General features: G+C 45.4%; 1 protein-coding gene across 6 annotated transcripts; it reads left to right on the top strand.

The window, feature by feature from the left end:
* The first annotated feature begins 272 nt into the window (after positions 1 to 272).
* Positions 273 to 19,098, top strand: C9H9orf43 (chromosome 9 C9orf43 homolog). 6 transcript variants are annotated; one of them, XR_009406251.1, is made up of 15 exons: positions 273 to 487; positions 2,341 to 2,492; positions 3,825 to 4,023; positions 4,126 to 4,276; positions 8,048 to 8,126; positions 10,154 to 10,254; positions 12,131 to 12,197; positions 13,144 to 13,298; positions 14,418 to 14,568; positions 14,937 to 14,997; positions 15,282 to 15,352; positions 15,580 to 15,667; positions 17,583 to 18,139; positions 18,346 to 18,412; positions 18,622 to 18,643. XR_009406251.1 is itself a non-coding variant. In XM_059411010.1 (15 exons), exons 3-15 carry the CDS (start codon positions 3,873 to 3,875, stop codon positions 18,834 to 18,836), a joined length of 1,437 nt encoding a protein of 478 aa, XP_059266993.1. In that variant the 5' UTR covers positions 286 to 487; positions 2,341 to 2,492; positions 3,871 to 3,872; the 3' UTR covers positions 18,837 to 19,098. The 6 variants fall into 6 exon arrangements, 5 of the variants coding, with proteins under 5 accessions (XP_059266995.1, XP_059266994.1, XP_059266996.1 ...); XM_059411010.1 differs by having other exon boundaries at positions 286 to 487; positions 3,871 to 4,023; positions 17,583 to 17,662; positions 18,622 to 19,098; XM_059411009.1 differs by having other exon boundaries at positions 286 to 487; positions 17,583 to 17,662; positions 18,622 to 19,098.
* Positions 19,099 to 20,356: the final 1,258 nt, after the last annotated feature.

Here is a 20,356-nt window from a genome sequence, read left to right as displayed (position 1 = left end):
ATGCCCCGCGCGCCACAGCCGTCTTCTTCTCCCAGCCCCGCCTCCGCCTCGAGTCGCCCATGCATCCAAACTTTCCACGTCGCAACGGTTTTGGCCCTCCCGGGCTTCCGTCCGATCCCACGGGGACCCAGCGAGCGTCCCTTCCCAAGCTCGTTTCCTCGCTTCTTGCCTTCACCACGTCTGGAGACGTCGTAGCAGCTCAAGTATGGCTCACTGGAGCTTCCGTCCCTTCCCCACAGTGCTCTGCGCCGCTGCCTGGCAACGGCCCTTGCCTGGCTGCTAGCGTGGGAGACGAAGGCGTGGACTGAGCGGACAGGGCGGAGCTCCTTCCAACGTAGAGCAGGGGCGGGATCCCACCACGTCTCTCAGGCGACCCGAGGGGGTCTCGTTTTCCTAGTGGGTTTGGCTTTCCGGCGGTTTGGCGTGGTCCTTGCTGGCGCTGCCCGCCGAGGCCGAACTCTAACTTCACTCTTCTGGAACGAAGCGGGTATCTTTTTTCAGTTCTGCGGGAACTGACGTCCATGTTTAATCTTTTCACACCTCCCAACTTCGTAATAGTCGCATTAAGGATAATTGTCGCCTAGAATGGTTAACGCAGACGCCTTTGCCAGTACAGCGCTAATGCTGGTGACAGGAATGGGCATGACTAGACCTCGGGCCTCAGTTCGGGCTGGTCAGGTAGCGAAAGGGCAGCAAGCAGCCGGTTGTAAGGATAACGCGACATTGCATTCCATTAAAAAGCAAACCCTGTTAAAATTGTTTTTTAGTTCTTTGGCTTAATGCATCATACATCTCAGTCAAAAGCATTAGCATGGTTTTTCAGTGGCTTTGCAGCTGTATCATTTTCATGTATGTGGGTAGAAATTGTCCTCTATCCCACTGAGCATGAATGCTTTTTTTCTTGAAACATGCTGTCTCTTATCACCCTTAACTTTCCTGCTTTTTATTTTTATTATTTAAGATTTTTGTTTATTTATTTGACAGAGAGAGACACACGGAGAGAGAGAGAGAGAACACAAGCAGGCAGAGTGGGAGAGGGAGAAGCAGGCTTCCTGTGGAGCAGGGAACCCCACGTGGCACTGTATCCCAGGATCGTGGGCGCATGACCCGAGGCACTCCAGCGCCAATTTCCTGCCCTTTTTTTTTTTTTTTTTTAAGTATTTACTTATTTTGAGTAGTTCTACAGGCAAGGTAGGGCTGGAATTCATGACCAGAGAACAAGGTCACAAGCTTTACCATTTGAGCCAATCAGACATCCCAATTTTCCAGCTTTTGACAGGAGACATGAGTACAAATTCTTCCCTATTAGGAGAAAAACAAAAGCAAACACGGTGATAAACGGCAACTGAAACTGCATTAGTTAGCGACTATAGGGTTTGGGGGGAACTCTCCATCTGGAGAAAACAGGTCTGGTTTAAAGATACCAGGAGAGGGCACCTGGGTGGCAGTGTGTTAAGCCTCTGCCTTCAGCTCAGGTCATGATCTCAGGGTCCTGGGATCAAGCCCTGCATGGGCTCTTTGCTCAGCCTGCTTCCCTCTCTCTCTCTCTCTGCCTGCCTCTCTGCCTACTTGTGATCTCTCTCTCTGTCAAATAAATAAATAAAATTAAAAAAAAAAAAGATACCAGGAGAGACTCCCCTCTATCCAATTGCTGTCTAGTTGGAATTGGGACCCCTGCATTGTCAAATATTTTTATCTTTAAGAAGAACCAGAAATCTGAACATGGACTATTTCCACTTTAAAAAAAAGAGCTGAAAATGCAGGCCAAACAAAACAAGTCACAGGGTAGGTGTGGTGCCATACCAGTAGTTTGTTATCTCTGGTCTAATTTATAAGCTGTTTAGAAAAGGGACTTACTTTGGTCATTACTGTTCTCTATGCCTGCAACAGGTCGCATCTCATATGTGGTAGTCAATAAATGTGTTGAATAAAAGGAAGAAGAAATGGATACTGTCCTTAAAAAGGGAATCTGATGTCCATCTTTTATCTTTTCTCCCCTCCCAACTTTGTAATAATTGCATTAAGGAGCAGGTGGTAGGGATTGCCTAAACTATTTCTAGGGAGACAAAGATGATACTATTGAGCCCCTATCATTTTTTAAAAGATTTTATTTATTTATTTGACAGAGATCACAAGTAGGCGGGGGGTGGGGTGGGGGGGGAAGCAGGCTCCCCACCGAGCAGAGAGCCGGACACGGGGCTCGATCCCAGGACTCTGGGACCACAACCTGAGCCGAAGGCAGAGGCTTTAACCCACTGAGCCATCCAGGCATCCCACCCCTACCATATTTTATACATAAAAGTACATTATTTCTCTTAATGCTTCTACAATTCTACTTAGGGATTTCCTGTCCCCTCTTTATTTGTGGAAACGAGCTGAGAGAGGGGATATCACTTGCCTGCGACCATACAGCCAGTAGATGAAAAGCCAGAGGCCTCTAATGTCAGCGTAAGTCTACTGATCTACTGTTGGAGCAAAGCCATTCATTTCTGGTGGGTATTTTAGCTGCCTGTGTGAGAATTGGAGTGTATTGAAAAATGAAGTATGTTTTCCAAAGGCGTGAGCTATCTAAAGCCATCTTAAATGCTGTGATTACATAAGTTCTGATTTGGAGATGGTAGTATGTTCTCCCTAATGATTAATGAAGGGGAAAAGGAAAATGGTGCTAATACTTATTTTGAACTATATGCCAGACCTTTTAATATTCATTAATCTTTGTTTGGTTTTCTTTTTAAAGATTTTATTTATTTATTTGACAGAGATCACAAGTAGGTGGAGAGGCAGACAGACAAAGAGGAGGAAGCAGGCTCCCTGCCAAGTAGAGAGCCTGATGTGGGGCTCCATCCCAGGATCCTGGGATCATGACCGGAGCCAAAAGCAGAGGCTTTAACCCCCTGAGCCACTCAGGGGCTCCCATTAACTAATCTTTGTAATGATCCTGTGAAATAGGCTTATCCTCATTTTGCAGGCAAGGAACCTATAACTCAGATTGCTTAAGACCCTGGTCACTCGGCTACTAAATGGCCAAGCAGGAGACTTTATGAAGTTAGTCTGCTCCAAAAACTTGCTATTCTACTTCATGCTGAGATGTTTTCATACTTGCTTGTTATCCAGTTCTTAAAAGATTTTAATTATAATATGGTCAACAAATAGTATTGTAGTGTCAGGTGCACAACTTAGTGATTCAACAATTCTATACATTTCTTGGTGATCACCACAATAAAAACATTCTTCACCCCATCACCTATTTCACCCTTCCCCCCACCCACGTCCTCTCTGGTGACTGTCAGTTTGTTCTCTATAGTTGAGAGTCTGGCCTGTATCTTTTTTGTTTGTTTGTTTGTTTGTTTGTTTTGTTTCTTAAATGCAACAAGAGTGAAATCCTATATTTGTCTTTCCTCTGACTGACTTATTTCACTGAGCATTGTACCCCCTGGCTCCATCCATGTTGCAAATGCCAAGATTTCATTCTTTTTAAAGATTTTATTCATTTATTTGACAGAGAGAGAGATCACAAGTAGGCAGAGAGGCAGGCAGAGAGGGAGGGGGAAGCAGGCTTCTTGCCGAACAGAGCGCCTATCCCAGGACCCTGAGATCATGACCTGAGACCATGACCTGAGGCTTAACCCACTGAGCCACCCAGGTGCCCCAAGATTTCATTCTTTTTAATGGCTGAGTAGCTCGTTACCCAATTCTTAATTATCCTGTGACCATCATTTATTTATATGGGTTCACTAGAAATATTTTATGCTTTGATTTCAAATCAAGATCTGGACTGCATGACTGATGTGTAATACACTCTAATTGTATGGTTGTTACTTTAGAGGGTTAGAAAGCTACGAGATGGCTTTTGTACTAAACAATTTATAGCTATGGACTTGCCAGAGGAGAGCCAGTGGGATGAAACCACATGCCAGCTGGCTGTTTGCCAGCATCCACAATGCTGGGCCACGATCCGCCGGATTGAGAGGGGCCACCCTCGAATCCTGGGCCCCCCGTGCAAAACAGCTCTGCATGATGAAGGTGAATTAGTCAGCCCTACTTCTCCCTTACAAGATTCTTGAACTCCTTGTGTTTGGCTTCCTTTTGACAGATTGTGTATTTTCTTCTGGTCTGTTTTCTCAGACAAACTTCCAGTGCTCACCACTGTAAACATGGCAGATTCCTGCCTCTGGGCCAAGAGACATGCTCATCATCATTTATCAGGATTTACCTTCACCAGACCGCGTGCTCTACTATGTCCAGGTGCTAAGTTTGACTCCAAACTCCAAGGCAGGTAAATTAATCATGGAATCTTGTTTTATGAGCCTCCTATCTCAAAATTCTGGGTTGACTTCCTTTACCTATGTAGTAGACTTTGAGAGAGCTGGATTAAAAAACAGTGGTTCAGTTAGAGCAAAAGGAAAGCATTAGTTGTGTTGTAGGAGTTGTTAGAATAAGGGTGTATTAGTTTGCTAGGGTCACTGTAATAAAGTACCCTCAACTCTATGGCTTAAACAACACAAATTTATTTTTTCAGTCTAGGGGCTGGAAGTTCAAGATTAGAGTGCTGATAGAGTTGTTTTCTTCTGAATCCTCTCTCCTTGGCTTGTAGGTGGCCATTTTCTCCCTGTGTCTTAACATGGTCTATCTTCTGTGTATCTTTGTCCTAATTTCCTCTTTTACCTTTTTTTTTTTTAAGATTTTATTCACTTATTTGAGAGAGGGAGAGAGAGAAGCATGAGTTGGGGGAAGGGCAGAGGGAGAGGCAGACTCCTTTCTGAGCAGGGAGCCCAGTTGATGTGGGGCTCCATTCCAGGACCCAGGGATCATGACCTGATCCAAAGGTGGATGGATACTTAACCAATTGAGCCACCCAGATACCCTTCCTCTTTTTTTTTTTTTAAAGATTTTATTCATTTATGTCAGAGAGAGAGAGAGAGCGCGAGTGAGCGCGCACGCACTAGCAGGGGGAATGGCAGACAGAGGGAGAAGCAGGCTCCCCATTGAGCCGGGAGCCCAATGTGGGACTCCATCCCAGGACCCTGGGATCATGATATGAGCGGAAGGCAGATGCTTAACTGACTGAGCCACCTAACCATCCCATCCCCTTCTTTTTTTTTAAAGTTTTAAATTTTAAACCCTACTACACTGTTGATGGGAAGGCAAGCTAGTGCAGCCACTCTGGAAAACAGCATGGAGGTTCCTCAAAAAGTTGAAAATAGAGCTACAGCAATCATACTACTGGGTATTTACCCTAAAGGTACAAATGTAGTGATCTGAAGGAGCATGTGCACCCGAATGTTTATAGCAGCAATGTCCACAATAGCCGAACTATGGAAAGAACCTAGATGTCCATCAACAGATGAATGGATAAAGAAGATGTGGTATATATACACAATGGAATACTATGCAGCCATCAAAAGAAACGAAATCTTGCCATTTGTGACGACGTGGATGGAACTAGAGAGTATTATGCTTAGTGAAATAAGTCAGTCAGAGAAAGACAATTATCAAATGATCTCCCTGATGTGAGGAAGTTGAGAGGAAACATGGGGAGTTTGGGGGCAGAAAAGGACTAAATGAAACAAGATGGGATTGGGAGGGAGACAAACCATAAGAGACTCTTAATCTCACAAAACAACCTGAGGGTTGCCGGGGGAGGGGGTGTGGAGAGGGTGGTTGGGTTATGGACGTTGGGGAGGGTATGTGCTATGGTGAGTGCTGTGAAGTGTATAAACTTGGTGATTCACAGACCTGTACCCCTGGGGCTAATAATACATTATATGTTAATAAAAAATAAAAAAATAAAATTTAAAATTTTAATTCCGAAATAGTTAACACAGAGTGCAATATCAGTTTCTGGTATATGATAGAGTGATTCAACCATTCTCTACATTACTCAGTGCTCATGATGACAAGTGTATTCTTAATCCCTTAATTTCCTCTTTTTAACAAGAACACCAGTCATATTGGATTAGGGCCTGTCTCTATGACTTCATTTTACCCTCTTTACCTCCTTAAAGACCCTATCTCCAAATACAATGGGACTCAAATTCTGAGGTATTTTTTTTTTAAGATTTTATTTATTTATTTGACAGACAGAAATAACAAGTAGGCAGAGAGGCAGGCAGAGAGAGAGGGGGAAGCAGGCTCTCTGCTGAGCAGAGAGCCTGATGCAGGGCTCGATCCCAGAACCCTGAGATCATGACCTGAGCCGAAGGCAGAGGCTTTAACCCACTGCACCACCCAGGTGCCCCAAATTCTGAGGTATTGAGGGGGTAGGATTCAATGTAAGAATGTGGGGGGCACAGTTCAGCCCACCACAGGGAGTATTTCATCAGCCTCTGCAAGTCGTCTGAGCATGTTGTCCACACACACTATTTTCTTATCTTTTATTTTTAGGTATAAAACTATTCATAAGATCTTGAAGGCAGAAGCAGTGGTTTCCTTTTGAATCTCCTACAAAGCCTAGGCATCCAGTTAGAGCCGCATTGATATGAGAAGCTAAGGGACAGGGATCTGCAGAAAACTTAGACTTGAAACAGTTGGAACCCACGTGGTTTGGAAGCAAGGCACACCTAGAGGCTCTTGTACCAGATCCTTTTCTCCCATTTGATGTAAACAGCCTTTGGTGGTTTCCGCTAGGCTAAAGACAGTATGGGAAAGGATAGGACTACTTTCTGGTTCTCTGAACTTGAACCACGGGAAGAAGGTGGCTTCTCCTAGTCAGGGCCTATGAAGGCCAAGACCATCACTTCACTCATGTCATCTCTCATTGAATTCACAAATGTGTCTTGGTGGGGAACAATTTGCTGGGCTCTGTGGTAAACAGATTATAGTCTTTACCCCCAAAGGGCTTTCAGCCTTGCTGGGGAGGCCGAGAACTGTCCCATGTGATGAGCATGGAGGGTGGGGGGCCCAGGTGTGTGGAAGCACATGGGATGGAGTCCTCACCTGGGCCACTGTCCTGAGTGCCGATGGCACATGAACCTGTGTACTGAAGTGGGAGCAGTCTGGTGAAGGGGCACTTGCAGGTGGGAGGTGGCTGTGAGGAGAGTTCTAGACTATCGAAGGAGCATATGCCGAGGCCTGGAGGAAAGAGGAAGTTCTTTAGGTGCCAGGAGAAGAGTTCCTTGTGCATGGAACATAAAGCAGGAACGGGAGAGTGGTCAGAGCTGAGTCTGGGGAGCTGGAGTAAAAAGCATATAAATCAGGCTAAGGAGTTGGATCTTTATCTTATATTTCTTTGCTATATTTATTTATTCCTACACTTAATACGGTTTTAAAAAAATAAATATAATAGCAAGTGATATGAAATGTAAGGAGACAGGTTTTTTTCCATAATGTAAAATTGACTATTTTCATTGTTTTTAAGGATACTGTTCTGGGGCATTAAACACATTACAGTGTTGTGCAACCATTCCCACCATCCATTTCCAGAACTTCTTCATCATTTCAAACAGGAACTCCATATCCATTGAACAGTGACTCCCCATTCCCTCCTCCCTCAGCTCCTCTTAATGTCTCTTCTACTTTCTGTCTGTATGAATTTGCCCATTCTAGGTAACTCCTGTAAGTGGAATCATACAATAGTTGTCCTTTTGTGTCTAGCTAGCTTATTTCACTCAGCATTATGGTTTCAAGTTTCATCTGTATTGGAGCGTATATCAGAATTAAATTCCTCATTAAGGCTGAAAAATATTCCATTGTATGTAAATAACTACATTTGGTTTATTTAACATGCTCTGCACGTCTACAGTGAAGGTACTCAGTCAGCTTGTCTTGGTGGTGACATATCTGTCTGTAGTTGGAGAGAGAGAGGCACAGGCCCTGCATTCAGGTTGGTGCAACAAATAGTTGTTAAGTGTTCGCAGTGTGCTGCAATGTCTGTTTGGGAGCTATTCCAGAACAAACAGGCAGAACTTAAGCAAGTGGGGAGATCCTACATTCATTTGGAAAGTATTAAGCCCCAGGTTTTCTGTGGATAAGCAGAAGGCTTTTCCTTGTAGCACTAACTGCCATCCCCATAGCTCTTTTGTGTCTCAGTGTCATGTTCATTTTTTAGGCCTCGGAAGGACTTACCTGACAAAGATTTAATCGACCATCCCGATAGATCTCCTAAAGTAAATCACAGATTAAAAAAGGTACTTCTTCAGCATTTCCTCTTTACTGATGGGAATAAAACATTTGCCTCTGTTTAACATTCAGGATGACTATAATCTGAATAAGGATAATGGTAACTCTCTAACATTGGGCCCTTAAGTGTATGCTAGTCTCTGTCCTAATGTCTTTACGTGCTATACTGTTTCCAGAAATCCCCGATAGCAGTGGGATTGATATGTTCCTGTTTAGCATAGGTTAAGACTTTTCTGTCTATATTCTGCATACAGCATGTTCAGCTGCTAAGTAAACCCTGTCATCATATGGGGAAATTAGAATGCTGGAATGTGACACCGAAAGTGGGCCTTCAGGTCATCTACTCTGATGACTGTCAGCCTTTTTAGTTATGACCTACAGTAAGAAATACATTTTACAACAAAATAGCATAGAACAATCTTTATCCTAATTATGAGTAATGCACTCTGATATTTTCTACATTTTCTGTCCTATTCTATTTTGCCTTTTTTTTTTTTTTTTTTTTTTTTTTTTTAGGACAGAGAGTATGTGCATGTGAGCAGGGGAGGGACAGAGGAAAGGGAGAAGGAATCCTAAGAAGGCTCCACACTCAGCATGGAGCCCAGTGCGGGGCTTGATCTCATGACCCTGAGATTATCACCTGAGCCAAAATCAAGAGTCAGACACTTAACCGCCTGAGCCACCCAGGTGCCCTGGTACCCCTCTGTTCTACATTTAAGCAATATAGGCTACAATTCACAAAATTTGATTCTATGATCTATGAATTAGTTGGAGTTGCAACTGAAGAACATTACTGTGGTCTGTCTCACAGGTCTTGCAGTGGAGAAAATTGGGGCCCGGATAAGGAAGTGATTTGCTAAAGCACATAGCTAGTTAGAGGCTGAGCTAAGTTAGAGTTTAGAAAGAAAAACCCTTCTACTTACCTACAATAAAGGGAGATGTACGCTTCTTTGCAGTCTTATGGATGCCTTTTATTTGTTTTAAGAGATACTTCACCTTTCACTGTCACGTGGTGGAGAGTGTAAGGGACAGAGAGAGGGTAGGTGTGTCCGAATGGACGAATGAACAAATCACTCTCCTCACTCTCCTTTGGCCTCTTTAGACTAAATTCGTTTTAAGATCATTATTGGAACGTACATGGCTCAAAACTCAAAAAGCATAAAAGGGTAATTTACCATTCAAAGAAGTCTCCCCTATTCCTCCAAGCCAATTAGTTCCTTTTCATGGGGCAACCCTATTTTTTAAAAAATGTATTTATTTATTGGGGGAGGGGAGTGAACATATAAGCATGGAGGAAGGCAGAGGGAGAGGGAGAGAGAAAGAATCTCAAACAGACTTCCCGCTGAGGTCAGGAACTCGGAGCCTGAAGCAGGGCTCAATCCCAAAACCCTGAGATCATGACTTGAGCCAAAATCAAGATTCGAGCACTTAACTGACTGAGCCACTCAAGTGCTCCACAACCCTATTTTTATTAGTTATTTTTTCCCCTTCCCTATATCCTGCCATGGGTAGGGACTAGATAATCTATAAGGTTTCCTTGAGCACCACTGTTCTGAAATCTTAAATGACTGAGCATGAGAAGTGTTGTGACTTTAACTTTCCTGTAGACACCTATAATTGTAGACAGTCTGTAAAAGCAGAAAACTTGCTTCTGTCCCTGCCAATTCCCTCCCTGTTCCCAAATTGTATTGTGTTATCTGCATGGGATCTAAGTGTTTGAAGTGGAGGAGGCAGAATGAGTAGTGTTCCCTTAGGTAAAGCCCAAGCTCCCCTTCAGGGGATGGGGTGGGGAGTCCCTCAGTGCTGCCCTAATGTCACAGGGAGGCAGGGGACACTAGTCTCTTAAAATGCTCCCTCTTGCAGAGTACCTCTCCGTGTCTGGTTTCTTGGGGAGTTGTTATGAAGACAATCTGGGGATGAGAAATGTCCTTTTGTCTTTTTCATTAGCGTGATAATTCAGTTCTTAGGCCTGTTCTGAATACCATCAGGAACTGGTACCTTCAAGCCATACATAGGCTTTCCATCTTTCTCTTAGCTTTCAGTGCTGAATTTGAATGAGACACAACTTCCCAACCCTCAAGATGTTAGAAATATGGTTGTAATCTGGATCCCAGAACAACCAGAGAGGCACATGAGGTGAGTATTGTGTCCAGAACTTGGGGGCCTTCCACCCTTGCCTTCTGCAAGTCCCTCCTGCCCCGTGTGGGGGTCCCATTTGTGATCTCCTTTTTAGCCACCTCATTGCAAGTAATAGGAGGCCAACTAGAGAAGAAGGTCATGGTCTCTTATATTTGCCTCTTGCTCTACTGGGGTTTGAGTTAATGCAATTTGTGCTTCCTGCAGCAGGGCTTCTCCATATCAAATCCTCCATGGCAGGAAATAGCATGCGAGGTTGCGCCTGTGTACTTGTGAGCTCTAAGAAACAGTTGCTTCCTACCAGTCTCTCTGTCTGTCTTTCAGATTTTATTTTTTTGAGAGAGAGATTGAGATAGTGAGAGAGGGCACAAGTAGTGAGGAGGGAGAGAGGCAGAGGGAGAAGCAGACTCTTTCCTGAGCAGGGAGCCCCATGTGGCATTCGATCCCAGGACCCTGAGATCATGACCTGAGCTGAAGGCAGACACTTAACATACTGAGCTACCCAGGAGCCCCTTTCAGTTTCTCTTATTAGCTATCCCCAGCTCTTGAAAACATTTTCAGTGAAGCACTTGAATCTTTGGTCTCAGCCCCAAGGACTAGAACAGTGGCACAAGATGAATGGCGTGTAAAACTTGTGCACAAAGCAGGAGGAGCATTTGGTGAGGGCCCAGAGGCTTGCTCCTACTGAGAACCACTGGAAGAAAGCGTTTCGTTTTTCTTCTGTGAATGCTGAGGCTTTTGGATTCTTGTTAAGTGACTATGTAGATATGATGTGATTTAAGAATTTCTTCTTATTTTGGGGCGCCTGGGTGGCTCAGTGGGTTAGGCTGCTGCCTTCGGCTCGGGTCATGATCTCAGGGTCCTGGGATCGAGTCCCGCGTCGGGCTCTCTGCTCAGCAGGGAGCCTGCTTCCCGCTCTCTCTCTCTCTCTCTCTGCCAGTCTCTCTACCTACCTGTGATCTCTCTCTGTCAAATAAATAAATAAAATCTTAAAAAAAAAAAAAGAATTTCTTCTTATTTTATTTAGTTATAAGATTTTATTTATTCATTCATGAGAGACGGAGAGAGAGAGAGAGAGAGGCAGAAGCAGAGGGAGAAGCAGGCTCCCCAAGGGGCAGGGAGCCTGATGCAGGACTTGATCCCAGGACCTTGGGATCATGACTCAAGCCGAAGGCAGATACTTAGCTATCTAAGCCACCCAGGCGCCCCCTTATTTTATACACTTCTGCGTATATGCATGTGTGTGTATATGTATTATATAAACAAAAAAGCTCCCAAAGGTTTACTTCCTTTCATGTAAATAAAAAAAAAGCCCAGACGTGGGTGGGTCACAGCTAGCACCTCAGCTCCACAAGGTCATCAGAAACCAGAACTCTTTCTGGCTCTCTGGTCATCATCCTTAGCCCGTGGCTTTCATTTTCTATGGTGTCTCATGGGAGCTTTGAAGGTCTAAGGGGACAGCTAGAGCTCCAGCCCTCTTACCCGGGAAGATGATAGAGCAAAAAATACTTAACACCTCCTCTGGGCTAAGCTGTGAGAATCTAGTGAAGAACCAGACTTGCTCCCTGACCTAGAGTGTGTGGGGGGATCCAGGCCTTACAAACATCACCACCTGGAAGTATATAATTACTAATATGGATTAATGCTATGAAAACAAGTTACTGGACTGTAGGGGAGAATGGCAGGGAACCTCATGTAGATGTGAGGTCAGGCCTTGTTTCTTGAAGCTTCTGGGCAGGTGGTTCCTCCAGGCTTCCAAACAGCTGTTTTTGTGCACTTGATAGAGGAGAGACCTCTCCATGGTCATCATTCACAAATATCCTCGGTGCTTCTGTGTGAGATGTCTGGAATAAGTTGTGGTTGCTCTTGTTTCAAGTCCAGCTGAGAAGAAGCCTGTTCTTCGCAGCCAGGACTGGATGAGGAGGAGAATGATCTCTACAACGGTAAGTTCCATGTTTTGGTCAAACCTTTATGGGATTACTCTGTAGAATTTTGTTTTGTTTTTCCTTTCAGGTACCTTCCCCCATTCTTTTTAAATGAATAACATTTGCAAGAGAAACCCTTTTTAAGGAATTACCAAAGCATTTTCTATCCAGGGTTTCTCTTCCCTACTTTCTCCCTGTAGAAAAGTTAGGAGGAAGCCCTTGGATATGCAGGAGGAATTTTTGACAAATTCCCCATGTGATAGAAAGAGAGCTTCAGTGGACTAGGGTTTATTTATTTATTTATTTATTTATTTAAAGATTTATTTATTTATTTATTTGACAGAGAGAGAGAGAGATCACAAGTAGGCAGAGAGTCAGGCAGAGAGAGAAGGGGAAGCAGGCTCCCTGCCGAGCAGAGAGCCCGATGCGGGGCTCGATCCCAGGATACCGAGACCATGACCTGAGTCGAAGGCAACGGCCCAATCCACTGAGCCACCCAAGCGCCCCTGGACTAGGGTTTATAGTGGACTTGGGTTTCTCATTCTCCTGCCACCATTTATGGGTAAATGTAACCTTGGGTAAGTCACAGTGCTGGGAGGTAGCTACATTCATGAGAGGAGTGTCTTGGTCCACTTGTTCATTGCTGAATCCCCAGTGCTAACCCTATGCCTGGCACATAGTTGGCCAACAAATATTTGTTCACTTTGCTTAGTGAATGAATTAATAACCTTTTTGGGAAAAAAAACCCCAAAGAATGAATGCCTGTTTGATCTGAATTCAACCATGGGGTGAGGAGCCAGAGAAGGAAAATATGGCGGCCTTCTCAGAGCAAAGGAGGCATTGCTGCTGGAGTGGGTCTGGAAACAGGGAGTTTGGCCTGCCACCGTTATGTTTGGGAAGCTGGGGTGTTGATGGGAAGGAGTGGCACTGAAGAGAGTGCTTCATTTCCATTGTTCCTTTCTAGAAACATAGTTGGCTCTCCAGAAAGCAGAAAACAGAGACACAGTTGGGGCCTCCAGGGATGATTGTGCCTCCGCCCTCGCCCATACAATTTCTTGAGCAACAGTCTGTACCTCTCTGGAACCAATTTGACATGCTACCTCAGGATCTACTGAAGGAGTACGTATTGGGAGAGCAAGGGTACCTGCTCTTCTCTGAAGCAGAGAAGCCACTAAGTAGCATGCTCTTTCCGACGAAGGAGGGGAGAAAAACTTCCCCCCTCCCCCACTTGTTCAGTGAGGTCTTAGACTTACTAATGTACAGTGGCGACAGTAATCACTGCCATTTACCAAGTGCTTATCACATGCTAGGCCCTGCACTATAGAAACACAATACATCTGTTCTCTTACTGGGTCTCCGGTAGCTGCTATTCCTCTCTTCTCCTTCTTCTTTTTTAAAGATTTTATTTATTTATTTGAAAGAGAAGGAGTTCACAAGCAGGCAGAGAAGCAGGCAGAGAGAGAGGGGGAAGCAGACTCCCTTCTGAGCAGAGAGCCTGATGTGGGGCTCGATCCCAGATCCTGGGATCACGACCTGAGCCGAAGACAGAGGCTTAACCCACTGAGCCACCCAGATGCCTCTCCTTCTTTTTAAGTGAGCTCTATGCTCAATGTGGGGTTCGAACTCATGACTCTGATATCTAGAGTTGCATACTACGCTGACTGAGCCAGCTAGGTGCCCCCATGCTCTTTTTTTTAAGGTGAGTTTTAGATAAGTGGGAGGCAGGAGGGAAATGTGGCTTGGGGGTGCCTGGGTGGTGCAGTCAGTTAAGCATCTACCTTGGACTCAGGTCTTGATCCCAGAGTCCTGGAATTGAGCCCCGCATCGGGCTCCCTGCTCAGTGGGGAGCCTGCTTCTCCCTCTCCCTTCTGCCCCTCCCCCTGCTTGTGCTCTCTTTCTCCCTCTCTGTCAAATAAATAAATAAAATCTTTAAAAAAAAAAAAGAGGAAATGTGACTTGGTGTGAGATAGCCTTTGGACTTCACATTGAAGCTTCCTGGTTTTGTGCATTTTGGTAATCTAGCATCTTTAATGCTTTAATGCACCGTTTGCAAAATAGGGATAAGAACACCTGTCCTTGGCAAATTGAAAGGTGTTACCCAATGAGCACCTGTTGGCATAGGCCTTTTCAGGCCTGGAGTGGAAATTTATTCAAATTTAGAGCCCTTTTCATCCCTTTTTCGTCAGCCACGCTCTCCAGGAGGAACTGTTGTTGACTGGCTGTCTCTGTCTCTTTCAGCCTCTTGCCTAATGAGGGGAAGACCATGCCTTCTCTGGAGATGAGGACACAGTTGGCCATGATGAAGAAGAAAGCTCCTCTGGAAAAGAGTCGCCTCGACAGTGCCATTTCTGCTAAGATGTTCTTAACCGTACACCGCCTCACGCTGCAGGTAAGAGCTAGGGAGCCTCAGAGAAAGGTCTAGATGTTACTCCAAACTCAATTCTCTTCGAGTCTGGAGGGCTTAACCCTTTCTTCTTTCTCTCTACCCTTCCATGCTGGACCCCACGGAAGGGCTGGGCTATTTGTAGGTGAAAGCAAACATGCAGGGAGAGGTTTGAGGAATGTTCTCATTCTCCTGCTCTTTGTTCCCCGCTCCGTTTCCTCTCTCCAGAGCCCCTGCTATAAGGCTGCGTGCACCTGGTTCTCAGACAGTGCTGGTTGGCTACGTGGGTACCTGCATTTGAGGGATTTGTTTTGGGAAAAGGAAATACCTTTAGTAGAGCTCTTCTTCTTCTTTTTCTTTTTTTCCCCTTCCAGAGACCAGCATTGAGATATCCTAAACATTCAAAGAAATTATATCACAACCTGAACACAGAAGGTAGGTCTTCTGGTGCTGCCAGGTCCTCAGCTACTGTCCTGTCAGCCCGTAGTTCTCATACTTGGTGTGGGTCTCAGTTTGTTGTCTGTGGTCAGAGTCATACAGGCTCCCATGCAGGACTCGGGAAACCGTGGGTTCAGGAGACAGCCTCCCTTCCCCAACACAGATGGCTTGATTCTGTCAGAGAGGGTGTCACCACTGTGGAGCAGGGCCCAGCAAGCAGCCCCTGGGGAGGGTGGGCGCTGTCAGGGAGAAGAGGACCGAGCTGGTGCTCTGGTCACCAGGTCACAAGAAGCAGCAGCAGTGGCAGCAGAAGCAGCAGCAGAGGAAGGTGAAAACCCCGCCGAAGAGACAGGTAGAGAGGCCATGAGGGAGGCTGGAGGTCTGGCTGGGAAGGGTCCAGGGGGCGCAGCCTGAATGGGAAGGAGTGGATGAGGCGCGAGTCTCCTGGTTCTCCGCCTAGTTCTAGATCCAGAGTTCCTGTCTGCTTGCAGACACTAGCTTCCTTCTTTTAGACTCTTTTTGAAATGTTTTCTTCACTTCCAAATATCCTAATTTGGTTCCTTCTCTTGTGGGTTTCAGGAGGCTAAAAAGAAATCCAAGAGTGATCTGGGGAGTCAGGACATTTTTCATAAACATTCTGGTACCGTGGTGTATGACCCATGCTATGGTAAGGAGAATACAGGCTCGGGAGGAATGGGATCTCAGGATGTAGCTGAGGGCAGGAAAAGCCGCACACGTCCGTCATTTTGAGACCTGCCTTCATCAGGCATTCAGAATTCTTCTCGGAATGTTCTGGCTTGCCTGGGCTACAATGCATCATCCTCCATCAAACATTTACTAAGGAAGCAAGCTGGGCCAGATGTCTGCTTCATGTGGGCATTCGAGAGATGACCGTGAGCGGGAGTCAGAGTCATTTTTCCTCAGGTCTTACTTTAGGAAAGGCAGAGTGGTTTGAGAATGAAGAGCAAGCAATGAGGCAGAAAAGAGTCCAGCCCCCCAACCCCCACCCCAGCCACAAGTTAGTCCCTGGGGGCTCGGGTTAAGATCAGCACAGTATCTAGATCCCTTCTGGAGGCAGGAGGCTACTTCTTGACAGGCAATCCTTTTCCTCGGGTGTTCATGCTGAAGACCAGAATAGGTAGCTCCCCTTTTTGGAATCTTTATCATGTGTCTGAGCTGAAGGATATACTTATTCTTTTTCTTTTTAATTTTTAAATTTTTTAAATTAACATATAATGTATTATTAGCACCAGCAGTACAGGTCTGTGAATCATCAGGCTAACACACTTCACAGCACTCACCATAGCACATACCCTCCACAGTGTCCATAACCCAGCCACCCTCTCCTATCTCCTTCCCCCCAGAAACCCACAGTTTATTTTGTGAGATTAAGAGTCTCTTATGGTTTGTCTTCCTCCTGATCCCATCTTGTTTCATTTATTCCTTTCCTACCCCCCAACTGCCCATGTTACCTCTCAACTTCCTCATATCGGAGAGATCATATGATAATTGTCTTTCTCTGATTGACTTTTTTTGCTCAGCATAATACCCTCTAGTTCCATCCATGTCAGATATATTTATTCTGGTCCCTCTGATGTTGCTCAGGTTTTGTTGTGTGTGTGTGTGTGTGTGTGTGTTTGTGTTTAAGATTTTATTTATTTGTCAGAGAGAGAGAGCTCAGGCAAGCAGAGGGAGCAGCAGGCAGAGGGAGAAGCAGGCTTCTCAGTGAGCAAGAAACCCAATGTGGGACTCAATCCCAGGATCCTGGAATTATGACCTGAGCTAAAGACAGACATTAACTGACTGAGCCCCCCATGTGTCCATGATGTTGCTCAGTTTGAGTGCAGAAAAAAAAAAGAAAGGCGGGGAGAAAGAATCCCCAAAACCTTAGGAGCTTCTTTGGCTCTACTCAGAGTGGACCTTGCTTACTGCTACCTCATCAGATTTTATTGATTTATTTGAGAGCAAGAGAGAGAGCACAGGAGATCCCAGGATCCCGGATCATGACCTTCATCAAAGACAGACTCTTAACTGCCTGAGCCACCCAGGCACCCCGGGAAGATGTTCATTTAGAGAAAGGAAATTGAGAAAGGAGAGGATGAATGCATTTAGGGACTAGTTGGCGAAACAGCCGATGCAGAAGAATCAGAGAACCAGAGCTTTTGGAAGGAAGGGGTTTCATTTTCAGAGGTCAGTATGGGGACATTTGGGTTGGTTGCAGAAGGTAAGAGAAGTCTTCATTAACTGAAAATGTAGGGTCAGAGTTTCTTTTGGTTCCCTGATGTACAGATATCTGCCCCTTCAGTTTCTTGGAGAAATGCTAAGTCTTTTTTTGTGTTTTGTTTTTCCTAAGTGTTTTAACATACACTTGACCTTAATCTATAATTCTGTGATACATGTGTTCACAGTCCCAGGTGAACAGAGTCACAAAGAGAACTCAGAGGCCCAACTGCCTTTCACCTCCTCTAACCTCTCTTGTCCTGGATGTGGAGTCACTTGCAGGCTAGGGCTCAACTAGAAGCCCAATGGTGGGATATGAAGTACCAGTAAGAAGAGAACTGAATTGACTTTGTGCTCACTAGGTCACAGAACTCTACCAAGCCAAGAAAGTGACAAAAAGCAGCCACAGCAGACAAAGTCAGAAGAACCCACCTTGAGAAAGGTAAGAGCACTGGAGCCATTCCGAATGGTTTCAGTTCTCCGTTACTGTATAGCACACCATCTCAAAGCTGACACCGCTGTAGCGGGTCGTTCTTCGGATTCTGAAGGGTGAGTGGCCAGATTTTCTACTGTTGCTTGATGTCACTCATGCAGCTGCCTTCAGGTGGCTGCTGGGGGTGGGGGGCTGTTAGCCACATTGTCTGAGTTCTCTTTCATGAGGTCTCTTCATTGTGCCTCACTTGGGGTTCTTGACAGTGTGGTAATCTCATGGAAGCATTTCCTTGAGAGAGAGGGCTGGAACTGAAACAATGTCATTTCTGTCACATTATATTGGTTAAAAAATCCCAAGTCCAGCCCAGACTCAAGAGGAGAGGAAACCGACTCCATCTCTTGGTAGAAGGAGCAGCATGTGCATTCAGGACTGAGAAGAATAGTTGGTGGCCACATCTGGAGGCCATCTACCTTCAGTTGACAGATGGTAATGGGGGGAAATGGGTTCTGGCTTTGTCTGGTCAGCCTGGAGGACAGAGAATCTATGATACAGCCTTTTCTCTTTCATCTCAGGAGGTGGCATTTTGTCCTGTCGTAGATGTTAATTTTTCTAAGAGAAGCATCTCTTAGAAAATCTTTTCTTTCTTTAAGTCTTGTTTCAAGTTTCCTTACACTTACTCCATTGGATTTTAGGATTCCACAAAGAGGCCCCAGATGGAATACTTGGAGAATCATCTAGATTCCTTCCCCAGTAAGGATGGTAAGTTACTAGGGTGGAGGAACCTCAGTAAGTCACTTAGGCCAGGGAGAGCTGAATCTGTGTTGACAAGGATGGTTCACCACCCTGGACGCCATAATTCTATTCCCTCAGAAGGGTCCTAAAGACATGTAGCCCTTCCTTCTCTGTCCTCCATTTGTCGCTGTTGGGAGAGGGCTGCAGGTGCAGTTAATGGCTGGGTCTTCTTTTAGATCCCGAGTTATCCAAGACAGAACCCTCTAACAAGGACATCAGCGCTCAGGAGTGGGTTGTGCTGGGATCCCAAGACAGGAGCTCAGAGGACCTCTTGGATGATACATCTAGAAGGTGGAACCCTGAGCTCAAGCTCCTGAGGATTCTTCAGGCCACTGATAATGAGGATGAGGAGGACCAACTCTCCGAGTCACAGAGTGAAGAGTCTTTCTAGACCTCAGAGGACAACCTTATTCCAGAGAAAGATGCTTGAAATCCTGGGGACAGAGACCTTGGACATACAGACGGAAAGGAGAAGGGACTTCTGCTCCTGGGAGCCTTCATGAGGGCCTCATTGTAGGGACTCTGCTTTCTTCCTTCACTTCTCCTTACCTCTAAAATTAGTGAGGGAGAAAAAGCCTCCCCGCTTTTAAACTGAGGTTGTTTCTTTTTCATTAGGGGCAGAAAAATTTTAGTGATTAAACACCACTGCTTAAGGAAAAGGCTCGTTCTGTTCCTGGGAGGATGGGAGAGATGTATCTGTGGATGTGTTTTCTGGGTCACTTTTATCTCCCCTCTGGAGCCCTGAAAGGTTTCTAGTCACAGGAAGATGAGTTTTGGGACACCTGGCTAGCTCCTTCCATTGGGCATGCAGCTCTTGATCTCGACGTTGTGAGTTCAAGCCTCATGCTCTGCATAGAGATTACTGAAAATTTAAAAAAAAAAAAAAAAAAAAAAAAAAAGGAAAGATGAGTTTGCCCTGTGGGAACCCGTACTGTGTTCCTAGCTTTTCCTCTCATTCTCTGGAAATGGCTTCTCTCGAGGTTGGCACCCAATGATCATTATCAAATGGTATTTCTATTAGCCCGAAAGAGTCTGAAGCTCCAGCTTCTACATTACTGAGTCTGTGGGAATGTTTCAGTGATGCTCATAAGGACTCAACATTTCAGAGTCTCAGTGGACCTTGGATTTGGTTTTTGTTTTTGATTTTTTTTTTAAAGATTTATTTATTTATTTGGCATAGAGAGAGATCACAAGTAGGCAGAGAGGCAGGCAGAGAGAGAGGGAAGCAGGCTCCCTGCTGAGCAGAGAGCCCAATGAGGGCTTGATCCCAGGACCCTGAGACCACAACTCGAGCCGAAGGCAGAGGCTCAACCCACTGAGCCCCCCAGGTGCCCCGGGATTTGGTTTTTGGAAAGATTTTTTTTTCCTGTTTCTGTCCTTGAAGTTTTTAATATAGAAAATTTTTTCAAAATTACCTAAAAGTCAAGAGAATAATATAATGGAGCTCTCATGTATCCAGTAGGTTAGATGCGGGCAATAAAGGCCCTTGACCCGGGCCTGTGGCCCATGAGCTTTGGTCAAGGCAGCTGGAGCCCATTATTCTCACCAGATCTGGATATAGGGTCAAGTCTCCTTCCCATAAGTGGGAGCTGGGTGGAAGAAGAGAGCCCTGACCACTGGTGGTACTCACTAGCTCTTAGCCTCAGCCACCAGTAGTGGCGGGCAGGATGAGGTATGATGACATCTGTCCCTCCTGGGGAGACCACTCCTCTGCCTTGGAGCAGGGGAGGGAGCCCTATGTTCTTGGGCAGCAGTGATCTGGAGTAGTTTCTGTCTCGTTGAAATTGGGATGGGGTCGGAGAGAGCATGGCTCTAGGGTTACATAGCATAGACTCAGTTCCTACCGAGCTTTTGTAGATTTTCTTAAACAATTTGCTCTGTGCTCTTAGGGCCATTTTCAGAGGCATAAAC

Source organism: Mustela nigripes, chromosome 9, assembly GCF_022355385.1.
Source record: "Mustela nigripes isolate SB6536 chromosome 9, MUSNIG.SB6536, whole genome shotgun sequence".
In the NCBI taxonomy this organism is placed as follows: Eukaryota; Metazoa; Chordata; class Mammalia; order Carnivora; family Mustelidae; genus Mustela; species Mustela nigripes.
The sequence above is the reverse complement of the archived record's forward strand: the minus strand, read 5'-3'. Positions and strand labels throughout refer to the sequence as shown.

Coding starts and splice junctions, on each gene's coding strand:
- C9H9orf43 (XM_059411012.1), top strand. CDS start 3,873: ATGGACTTGCCAGAGGAGAGCCAGTGGGATGAAACCACATGCCAGCTG. Junction 12,198..13,143: donor GGAGAATGATCTCTACAACG/GTAAGTTCCATG, acceptor GTTCCTTTCTAG/AAACATAGTTGGCTCTCCAG. Junction 15,668..17,582: donor GGTGTATGACCCATGCTATG/GTAAGGAGAATA, acceptor TGTGCTCACTAG/GTCACAGAACTCTACCAAGC.